The sequence below is a fragment of the Macaca nemestrina genome, chromosome 13 (assembly GCF_043159975.1).
Source record: "Macaca nemestrina isolate mMacNem1 chromosome 13, mMacNem.hap1, whole genome shotgun sequence".
Lineage (NCBI taxonomy): Eukaryota > Metazoa > Chordata > Mammalia > Primates > Cercopithecidae > Macaca > Macaca nemestrina.
In genome coordinates, this window is record NC_092137.1 from 55,203,985 (window position 1) to 55,216,265 (window position 12,281).

General features: G+C 39.2%; 1 protein-coding gene across 10 annotated transcripts in view; it reads left to right on the top strand.

Annotated features, from left to right (window-relative positions):
* LOC105465044 (EMAP like 6) overlaps positions 1-12,281 on the top strand; it is a 257,059-nt gene that overhangs the window by 161,802 nt on the left and 82,976 nt on the right. For all 10 annotated transcript variants that reach the window (XR_011611730.1, XR_011611731.1, XM_011713242.3 and 7 more), the window contains one exon: positions 1,339-1,432. Coding sequence is in view for 8 of the 10 variants with exons in the window: in XM_011713242.3 (XP_011711544.2) it covers positions 1,339-1,432 (94 nt within the window). In the remaining 2 variants the exon portion in view is untranslated. The remainder of the gene's footprint in view (positions 1-1,338; positions 1,433-12,281) is intronic.

Below are 12,281 nucleotides of genomic sequence, written 5' to 3' on the forward strand. Positions count from 1 at the left end.
CTGGCAACCCTAATTTGGGGTCTACTGCAGGTCTGCCTTTGAAAATACCAGTTGAGACCTCCGAATGGACTGGCAGACCTGGGAGAGGCAATTTATCACAGACCTGTGTTGCTTTACCCTCATAGCTGGCCCTTGGTAGTCAGAGAAGAGCCCTGATATACTGACACAGGATGAGCTTGATCACTCGTCTCCTAGCAACCGCACAGCTAGTGGAAGGGAGGCTGCTGACCCAGAGATGCTTCTGTGTTGAATCTAGCCTTGCAAGGAGGCAGCAAAGGAAAGGCTTATTGACTATACCTCTTCTTTTGTCTTGAAGGGAAAAAGCAAATTAACTGTTTTTATTTGAAATTTAATTGTGCATTCAGTATATTTTTAAAACAATTTTTGGGAAAATAACCTAAATGTCCAAATTATAGTAATCATGGATAATTATTATTCTCTTAGAGAAATAAATTGTCCTGGAAATGTAAAGCAGACAAATGGTGCGAAAACTGACAATAAGCAGTTATACATAGGGATTTACAATAATCTATTCTTGCCAGTTTTCTAAACAATTATAAGTAATATTTAATACTAAAGGAAAATGTTCATGATATAATAGATGAAGAAAGACTGGATAACCTGTTTAGTATGATTCTGGTATTTTTTTTTATAAGCACATTTATGTAAAGACTGATAGGATATATATCAAATGTAAGCCTAGAAATTTGGAAGATTTAAAATTTTTCTGTATCCATATTTTCTAAATTTCCTATAACAAGCACACTATATTTGAGATAGGGAACATAAAATTTTTTAATTGTAAAATCTTTTGAAAGAATTTTTTAAGTTAAATTTAGTTTCTGTAATATTCCTAACTTGGAGAGTTAACCCAGTTTTTAGAGCTGAAAATAGTCTCAGGGTCACAAAGCCAAGTGGCACCTCAAGTAAATGTCATGAGATTTGTTTGTCACAAAATAGACAAAAGTTTTTGTAGCTTACCTGAGAGTCTCTCTCTAGCTCTGTGTCTCAGAATGTCAGGTGGGCAATTTACTTCTGCAGCCCATTACGCATTAGGAAGCTCGGCTGTCTCTAGTCTTGCATTTCATTGAGTGAGGTCCATTTTAGTATATGATACCTCTAATGTATTAAAATATAATAATTGTACATGTTTATAGAGTATAGTGTGATGTTTCAGTACATGTATACATTGTGTAATCAAGTCAGGGCAGCTATCACATCCGTCACCTCAAACAGTTATCAATTCTTGAGATCAATTACTTATTCCTCTTTATAGTATATGAAATGTTTTGTTTTTTTCATGGAAGAAATTTTGACATTTGTGTTGTTTTCATACAGCCGATGGAAAATGTCTGGTGTCGGTTGGTTTAGACGATTTTCACAGTATTGTATTTTGGGACTGGAAAAAGGGAGAAAAGATAGCCACAACAAGGTAAGAAGCTGCCGGGATCTTATGGTATCCTGCTGATATCATGGTTTAGTAAAGGTCAATAGTTTTCATTTTCTGGTAAGATTTCATCTTCAAACTCAGGTGAAACTCATGTAGAAAGCTTAGCACTTAAGTGAAAAAGTACTGCAGTGTTTCATGATGGCAGACCTGACTTAGAGCAGGTAATGTTTGTTGCGGTGAATCAGAAAATTCCGAAATCCTCTGCAGAGAGTCGTTCGCCACTTCATTTTGAGTGATCTGTGTAATCTGTATCAAAGCATTTCAGCAATACAAAAGGAGCTTTTCTCAGGCTGGTGCCTTGCCCCTTGTTTTTCCTCTGTCCTAGCATCTGGTGAAGGATTGTCAATGTCATCAGAGTCAGAAGCACCGTTTGTCATGAGGCTGCAGCATGCTGGAAAGGAGGCCCCACTGAGTGCATCTGCCACTTGCTTTCAAAGCAGGCAAATTGTTTCCCTAATCTCCCGTCTTATAAATAGATTTTTTGAGACCGACTGCTGTTTATAGACCACCTGTCCTCCCTTACCCCAGCCTTCCTGCCTGCTGATTCAGCGCTAAGTCTGAACATGACTTTCCATTCCTACTTGCATTGAGCTCAGCTGTTTGCCCAACCCTGATCAGGGGTCAAAATAGTTGGCAGCCAAGACCCAGCAATACAATTTGTTGCCCAGGCGTGTTGTCAGTGTACCTCCCCGTTCTTCCCTGCATTAATGATGTCCTTTCTATCTTGCAATATAAAATCATTTTGAAGTTAATAGCCTTGAATCCCAATATTCACTTTTTAAATTAATATTTTCCTCTACAATATTAAATAGGAAAAAAGATTTGTGGGAATTTAATGAAAGAAGATTTATAAATTGCTAGAGACCCGGAGGAGCAGCAGATGGAGGCTTGAGGACTCCAGCTGACCATCTTAGGAGAAAAAGCAAAGCTTTTCTGGTGACCGCTGTTGAGATTGAATTCTTGGCAACAAATGGCAACTCATAAATCTGCCTGCCCAAGTGGTTTTCCTTTTGGTCTTTCTTTCTACTATTCCTCACTGTCATTCTCCTCCCTTCTAGTACTCAGATTCAGCTTCTCATCAGAACTCTGTTTTCCCGCTAGACTAAAATACAGAATTTAATATTTCCGATAATATACCACCTGCCTCTACAGATAATTTCAGGGAAAGCACATGTCTAGATTTCAAAAGCAACAGAAATGCAATTTTCCTGCTAGAAAACGCTCTGCAGCTGTGGGTGGCTCACCAGTTTTATGACAGAAACATTAATAAAAATGGAAGAAAGAAATATTTCTTAATATTAAAATAGTATATATTTTATATACTTGATGGATAGTGTTACTGCTTCTATTTAACACAAAGTTGACTTAACACCATTATGTTAATAACACAATTTCTATTTGGAATCGCTTCTAAGCCTTATGACACATTCCCAAAACAAGACACCTGCAGAATTGCCCAGGAGAACATTTTGGATTGACATTAACCAGTGCTATTTCCAAGGAGGAATATCAAGGATTAAAGTTCTTTGGAAGAATAGTAGATTTTGCATTAATAAGTAAATAAAAGTTATGTAAATATCTATTTGCATAATATTAACAATGATACATATTTACATAAATACACAAGAAATTTAGACGAATAAATAAAACTTATATTTGTGGCCTTAGAGTGCTTAAGTAGATAGAAACTTTTAAAGACAGGAGGCCATGCACCATGGCTCACGTCTGTAATCCCAGCACTTTGTGAGGCTGAGGCGGGCGGATCTCCTAAGGGTCAGGAGTTCGAGACTAGCCTGGCCAACATGGTGAAACCCCGTCTCTACTGCAAATATAAAAATTAGCCAGGTACGGTGGCGGGCACCTGTAATCTCAGCTACTCGGGAGTCTGAGGCGGGAAAATCACCTGAACCTGGGAGGCAGAGATTGCAGTGAGCCACGATTGCGCCACTACACTCCAGCCTGGGCAACGGGGCAAGACTCCATCTCAAAAAAAAGAAAAAAAAAAAAAATTTAAACAGGGACATGATAGAAGTGACAAGTAATCAACTGAATGATACCTTGCTTCCAGGGTCAGGTCTAAGCTCCCAAGAGGGCCTAATTCACAGAGAAACTGATTCAGACCTACCCCTCATTTTTCACTTCTGTGTCTCGATCACTGCCAGCCTCATTTATAGAGCAAGGCTGAACAAGAAACCTGCTTCTGGCTGACTGTGCTGTTTTAGCAAGGGTGATTGTTCTGTACCACTCGTCACCCAGGAGGTGAGGTTTCTCCACAGAGGAGGAGCATGTTTGGTAGCTGTGGTGGCATCGTCAGCTGTGCTGCTGGTGGCCTTGGTGACATGTGCCAGCTGTACACCCGGGCACTCAGAAGTTGCTCCTCCCCCGATTGGTGAGAATATTTTAAATGAACCTACTCTTTAGCAGCTCACAGAAACTGGAGAAATTCAGAATTGGACCATAGAGATCTTATTTACAAGATACCCTAGATTTTATTTACAAGATCTCTGTGAGACTGAATCCAATCTATTTAAACAATTTCCCCGCATGCATCTTTGCTAATTTTTATGAGTGATTTAGGTTACCTCCATTACAAATGAATTTTTCAGTCTTTTTTTCCCCCTAAAGATCATTCCAATTTTAGTCTAGTATACAAGTAGCCCGTTTAAGAACCAAGGCTGATCTCGTATAGGAGTAATTACAGGGCCTAACATCACTGTCAATCAGGGCAGAATAATGTGACGATTAATCAGGTACATCTGTGCTCCTTTAGTTGGACTTGTGTTGCTCTGGTAATGTGACTGGGGAACAATGACTAATTACAGACACATTTCATCTCAGAGTTTGAACAGCAGGGATCTTGGACAAAAAAGAATTATCAACAAGAACACTTCCAAGGCCAGTCTGAAAGTTTTGCTGCTAGAAAGCTGAGGGACACACTGTAGGCCTGCATATGGCAGGCGTATTGAACTTCCAAGTAATCGCTTCTGTATTAGCTTCGCCACTTCATCTATTTTAGGTCCCTACCTTTACATGCACTTAATGACTATGATAGAGTCTCCTGTATACCATATGGGCCCCTTTTCTTTTTCACTTTCTTTTTTAAAATAACACTTATTCTTTCCTCTGTTTTGCAAAAATTGTATGATCATTATAGAAAAATTAGCAGAGAAAAGCACTTAAAAAAAGGAAAATCATCTATAATCCCACTACCCAGATGTAGCCATGGTTAACATTTTAGCGTATATCTTTTAGTATGTATTTTTCTAGTATTTGTATTCATTTTTATTTACATGTGGGGTATTGTGCATATGCTCTGTAACTGGCTCTTTTCACTAATACATTGTCTCACTGTGTTCTAATTTGTTTCCTGTTTTATTCTATATTTTGAGCCAATTTACATTTTTTTTGGAGATAGAGTATATGTATCAAACACTCATCAGTCTTCCTGTTAAAGGCTACTGCCACAGAAAGGGAGAACCAAATTACACCCAGGACTGGGCCTCTGTGCAAACAGAGGAGTTCTGGATGGACAATATGGAAACCAAGTCACCCAGTGTGCAGTTGCCCTTGGCCTCTGGAAGAGGCTCCTTCCTTCGTGCTTGCTGATGGGGTTTATGTGGCCCCATGCGGTGAATCCCTTGTGATGGGGCATGAGGAATCGTCCAGTGTTAGGACAGCAGCACAGTGTGTAAGTTCTTATTCTCACCATCTAAGGTCTGACAAACTCTTTGCATTTTGTTTTGCTTATACATACACACATGCACGTGCGTGCACACACACGCCTACGCTTACAGGCAACTTCCCTACAAGTATAACACATGTGTAAAAGAAAAATGAGAGGTATGCAATGTGTTCTTTATTTAGATACTGACATTAGCTAAACATGTACATGCCATCCTTAGCCACTTTAGCTACAACAGAAATAACATCGGTGTTTTTATGACATAGAGTAGGACAACAAAAACTCTCACCCAAACTCAAAGTGCTTTTTCTGTTTTCTCACTCAACAACAGTCAACACAGAAGACTTCTGTGACCAAACTTGTGGAGATTTCTCCCCACCAACAAGCAAATAATTCTGTGACAGACACTAGCTGAGTATTTTCTAGTTCCGTTATATTCTGACTCTGTCTACCTGGAGGTAGCCTCAGATCCCACAGGTTGAGGGCTCAGTTTCTGAGGCCGTGCCCCTCATCCCACCTTGGGTTTCATTAATTTGCTGGAGTCGCTCAGAGAACTCAGACGTACGTACTTCATTTGCCATGTTATTACAGAGGATGTTACAAAGGTTATGGATGGAAAGCTATATAGGGCAAGGCACATGGGAAGGGGCACGGAGCTTCCATGGCCTCCCTGGGTGCATCTTCCTCCAGGGATCTCCTTGTGTTCAGCTGTCTAGAAGTTCTCCAAACCCTGTCCTTTGGGGTTTTTAATGGAGGCTTCATTACATAGGCATGGTTGATATACTCACTGGCGATGGGTGAGCAACTTAACCTTTGATCCCTCTCCCTTCCCTGAAGGTCAGGAATGGGGCTGCAAGTCCCAACCCTCTATTACTGCTTTGGTCTTTCTGGTGACCAGCTCCCATCCTGAAGCTACCTCTGGGCTAGCAGCCATCAAGTCAATCATGAGCGTACAAGAAGACCTCACTGGAGATCCTAAGGGTTGTAGGAGTTGTATGCCAGGAAATGGAGGGGGACAATTGAAGACCCCATACGTATTTTGTAATATCACAATGGCACTAAGAAATTAGATGGAAACTAAAAAGTTCTCACAAAAAAAGGTTTTTGTAAATGTTTGACATTGTATAGATACAAGGAAACAATCTTTTATCTCTAGGAAATATAATTTGCTATATCTGTTCTTTATTTTCATTTTTTGGTTTTCTCTAGTCTCTCTAAAGTATATATGAATGATTTTGAAACTAGGGGGATTTTCCTCCAATCAAGAAATCACTGGGCTGGGCATGGTGGCTCACGCCTATAATCCCAGCACTTTGGGAGGCCGAGGCAGGTGGATCACTTGAGGTCAGGAGTTCCAGATCAGCCTGGTCAACATGGCAAAACCCCATCTCTACTAAAAATACAAAAAATTAGCTGGGCATGGGGGCGTGCACCTGTAGTCCCAGCTATTTGGGAGGCTGAGGCATGAGACTCATCTGAGTCTGGGAGGTGGAGGTTGCAGTGATCCCAGATTGCACCACTGCACTGTAGCCTGAGTGACAGAGTGAGAATCTGTCTCAAAAAAAGAGGAAAAAAAAAAAACAAAAAAACCTAGTGCGGTGACTCACACCTGTAATCCCAGCACTTAGGGAGGTTGAGGTGGGTGGATCACCTGAGGTCAGGAGTTTGAGACCAGCCTGAACAACATGATGAAACCCCATCTTTACTAAAAATACAAAAAATTAGCCAGGCATGGTGGCACATGCCTATAATCTCACCTACTCAGGAGACTGAGACAGGAGAATCACTTGAACCTGGGAGGCAGAGGTTGTAGTGAGCCAAGATTGTGACACTGCATTCCAGCCTGGGCAACAAGAGCAAAACTCCGTCTCAAAAAAAAAAAAAAAAAAAAAAAAAAAATTTTTTGGATGCTTAACATTTTTACGGTTATCTGGTTGATTTCTTCTCTTAAACTTTAAGAGGTTAAACACATTTCACCTTTAGACCTTTTTCTCCCCTAATTTTTTTTTTTTTTTTTTTTTGAGACGGAGTCTCGCTCTGTCTCCCAGGCTGGAGTGCGGTGGCCGGATCTCTGCTCACTGCAAGCTCCGCCTCCTGGGTTTACGCCATTCTCCTGGCTCAGCCTCCTAAGTAGCTGGGACTACAGGCACTCGCCACCTCGCCCGGCTAGTTTTTTGTATTTTTTAGTAGAGACAGGGTTTCACCGTGTTAGCCAGGACGGTCTCGATCTCCTGACCTCGTGATCCGCCCGTCTCGGCCTCCCAAAGTGCTGGGATTACAGGCTTGAGCCACCGCGCCCGGCCTCTCCCCTAATTGTTAATGGTATGTCCAGTGATGTATCCTGGCTCTAATGTCCATGTTCACTTTTGATTTTCAAAGAGTCAGAGCCCCAGAATTCCATCTCTTCCTTGCCTCTCATCGTAGGGTCCACATTCATGTAGCCATAATGGATCAGGAGACATTCTATTCTTTTTATTGTGGAAAATTTCAAAGTTATGCCAAAGTAGAGGGAAGAGCATAATGAACCCTCTGTACCCGTCACCTAGTTGCAACAATGATCAGCATCCTACACGTTGCACAGATCTTTCCTTCTCCTCTTTTTTTTTTTTTTTTTTTTTAACTTTTTTTTTGTTTGTTTTTTCTTGAGATGGAGTCTTGCTCTGTCACCCAGGCTGGAGTGCAGCGGTACGACCTCAGCCCACTGCAACCTCCTCCTCCTGGGTTCAAGCGATTATCCTATCTCACCTCCTTAGGTGCCTGCCACCACTCCTGGCTAATTTTTTGTATTTTTAGTAGAGAACAGGGTTTCACCATGTTGGCCAGGCTGGTCTCGAACTCCTGACCTCAGCTGATCCGCCCACCTCAGCCTCTCAAAGTGCTGGGATTACAGGCATGTGCCACCACGCCTGGCCTCTTTTTTTAATCTATTACTCAGCTTCATCTTTTACCTTTAGATATGGTGGGAATGGAAAATGGTGCAGCAACTTGGAAAACATTAGTGCCTCAAAATGTGAAACACACATTCTCCACATTCTGGCCAACACTTGTTATTGTCTGTCGTTTTTATTATAGCCACCTCATGAGTATGAAGTGGTATCTCATTATGGTTTTCCCAATAGCTAATGATGTTGAGCATGTTTTCGTGTGCTGACTGGGTATATTTTCTCTGTAGAATGTCTGTTTAAAGACACCACCCAATTTTAATAGAGTTATTTGTCTTTTTATTACTGAGTTTTAAGAGTTTTAATATATTTTGAATATAGGTCCCTTATCAGATATATGATTTGCAAATAATTTCACCCATGTTCAAGTTTTTAGGCAAGAATACTTTATAGGTACTTCCTGTCACATCAGAAAAGATAAAATCGATGGTATACCAGAGAGCAGGGAGGCAGTAGGAATGGTCCTTCCCAGGTGCAAGCAATAGGGGTATATTATCTATAGAGAATTTGAAAATAACTAAAAGCCATACTGCTTTTTATTATTCCCATTTGCTGGCAATTCTAAACAATGTTAGTGATGGAATTCCTTCCCTCCAGGATGGACCACTTCCCCAGCACCACCTTGGTGTACGCTGCTGCCCAAAAGGTCTAGTTGTTCTGCTGTCAGTCATACTCAGCTCAATTGGTGGGTTCTAGGAGTATTGACCTGATCCTTTCGTTACACAGCTCCCCATCAACACATTTTCTAACGGTTGTAGCATCAGCTGACAACCTTGGGCTAAACTGATTACTTAATTTGGGTTAAAAGTGGTAATTTTCTGATTTTATTCATTCTTCATATTAGCTAGAATTATTTTATAAACAAGAATTTTCCCTCGTGAACCATTTGGTTTCTCCGAAATATAATTCTCACAGGAAGTGTTTCTTTAAATGTTAGGGTTATTTTATTTTTGTCTATAACTTGCTGATTTTTTATCCCAGTTTGTCATTCATCCTTTGAGTTTGCTATGGTGTTTTTCATCAAGCAATAGGTTTCTATTTTTATGTGGTTATATTTATTAATCTTTTATTGCTTCAAGATTTTCATATTTAGAAAAATATTGCCCATTCTCACATTAAAAAGAAATCACCTAATGTTCTATGGCTTCATCTTTTATATTTAGGTCTCTAAATAGTTTATAATCTATTCTAGTATCTGAGGAACAGGTCCAACTTTGTTTTTTCCTTATGGCTGCCAAGGTGTTCCAAACACTATTTTTTCCCTTTTTAAATAGATTTTATATTTTAGAGTGGTTTTAGGTTGACAGCAAAATTGAGCAGAAAATACAGAGAGTTCCCATTACCTCCTACCTCCTCATGTGCACAGCCTCCCCTATTATCACCATCCTGCACTAGAGTGGTACATTTGTTACAATTCATGAACCTACCTTGACACATTATCACCCGAAGTCCATAGTTTATATTAGCGTTCACTCTGTTTTGTACATTCTATGAGTTTTGACAAATGTATATTGACACATGATCTATCATGATACTGTTACCAAGCTAGCAATGGGCTTGCTGCCCAAAAAGCATAGACGCCAATACTATGCCACCAGCTTTTGTGAAAAGAAAGAGTTTATTGCAGTTTGACGGCAAGGAGACAGGAGGCAATGCTCAAATCTCTCTCTCGAGCTGGGGACTGGGGCCGGATTCATAGCAGCGGGTAATGAGGTGTGATCTGATTGGATCTTACAATGCAGTGTTGCCGGGAGACATGATAGGACTGGATCATGCCATGAGGTGTGTAGTTCTTAATTTGGTCCCTGTTCCTTGGTCCAATCACTTAGGTTCCACCCATGGTTGCACGCTTGGTTCATCTGGGCATGATCAAGTTATATAACTTGCAACCTGGGTTCCATGATAACTGAAAAACAACTCACCATTGTATTATGTAAAGTTGAACCAGACTGGGCTGATTCTGCAGTTACCACAGTATATTCAGAAGAGTTTCACTGCCCTAAAAGTTCTTTGTGTTCTGCCTATTTATCCCTTCATCCCTCCCTCCCCTGTATACTGTGGCAACCACTAATTTTTTAGCATCTTTGTAGTTTTACCTTTTCCAGAGTGTCATATAATTGAAACCATACAGTATATGGTCTTTTCTGATTGGCTTCTTTTACTTAATGATATATATTTACTTTTCTTCCATGTCTTTTCATGATGTGGTAGTTCATTTCTTTTTAGCACTGAATAATATCCATTGTCTGGATGTACCACAGTTTGTTTACCCATTCACCTGCTAAAGGACATCTATGTTGCTGCCAAGTTTTGACAATTATGAATAAAGCTGCTATAAATATCCATGTGCAGGTTTCTGTGTGGACATAAGTTTTCAGCTCATTTAGGCAAATATCAACGAATATAATTGCTGGTTATATGGTAATAATATGCTTAGTTTTGTAAGAAATTGCCAAACTGTCTTTCAAAATAGCTGTATCATTTTGCATTCCCACCAGCAATTAACAAGAGTTCTTATCACTCCACAGACTAGCCAGCATTTGGCGTCAAACACCATTTATTTTAAAAGTTCATCTTTCCTGCTATTGATATAAGACCTTGTCTTTGTTATACACTACATTTTTATATTCATTATATGTGTCTGTTTCAAGATTTTCTGTTTTGTCATTTGTCAGTCAACTCATACACAGGTACTATACTGTTTTAATTACAGAGCCTTTATAGATTGTTTTAATATCTAGGAGAGCTACTCTTTGCACTGTGCTTTTCTGTTTCCATTTTCCTGGTCATTCCTGCTGGATTATTCTTCCATGAGAACTTTAAAATCAAGGTGTCTAACTCCGGATTAAACACACACACACACACACACACACACACACACACCGTGGTCTTTTTATTGGAACTAAGTTGAATTTATAAACTAAGGGATAACTGCTATCTTTAGGATTGAGTTTTCTTTTCCAAGAACATGGAATATGGTTCTATTTTTTAAAGTCTGCCTTTTTAATCTTACAGATCAGGTCTTTTTTCTCTCTTCATTTTTATATGTTGTATGTTTCTTGTTGAGTTTATGCCTTGTTATTTTTATTGTTTATAAATAGAGTCCTCTACTCCATCATATTTTTCAACCGGTCATTGTATATGCAAAGGTTATTGATTTGGTATTGAATTTTATATAATGCAGCTTTACTAAAATGTCTTATTTGTAGTCATTTTAAAATTACTTCCCTTTGAATTTTTTAGATATGTATAATCTGCAAATATGATTAGTTTTAGCTCTTCCATTCCAGCTCTTGTGCCTTTTAAAATCTTGTCTAACTGCATTAGTTCATGTGTTCAGTATGATGTTAAATGGTAGTGGTAATTATCCTGACTCTATTGGGAATGCCATTAAGTAAGAATCTTTTGAGTGTGTACACACAAATATGATGAATAAGCTATTTCAGCATGTTCTGTCTTTAAAGAAAGGATAATGACACATAGCATGTCTGGAGAGCCGGCCTATATATAGTTACCTTGAATAAATCTGGATTTCTCAATGATGAAGTACAGGGAAATATAAATGTCTAAAGGACAAGTCTGAAGCATCCTTTAATTTCTGCTGTATTGGGTGTTGAGTGTTTTATTTTTTAAATCATGGATGAGTGTTAGATTTTTGTCAAATACGTTTTCAGCATCTGAAAATGATAATATGATTTTTCTCTTTACATCTATTAATATGATCAATTGTATTACTTGATTCCTTAATATTGAGCCACTCTTGTGTTTGGTCCTAATGTATTATTTTTAATATGCTTTCAGATTCCACTTGCTAATATTTATGATGTTTGTATCTATATTCATAAGACAGATTGGTCAGTCATGTTCTTTTTGTTAATTGCTTTTTTTTTTTTTTACATTATTAAAATTATGTCCTAACATATCAAAGACCATCAAATAGTCCCTCTCATGCTGTGAGATGCCAAGTCTACAGCCCAGGTCTACAATTGGCCTTTACATTTATATTTGTCCTTCTGCCCCTTGAGTTATAAACCTGCATCTCTGAATGTGCAGCATCCCAAAGTGCCGCGAATCAATAGAAGACATCCTTTCTCTTTCCATAGCTGTGGGTCCAGGGCTTCAACTTCTAGATGATATGTTTCCAGCTGAAAACCCATTTAACCCAGAGCAATGCTTTCCACAGCAAGAGTGGTTCATGTGAAGCTTT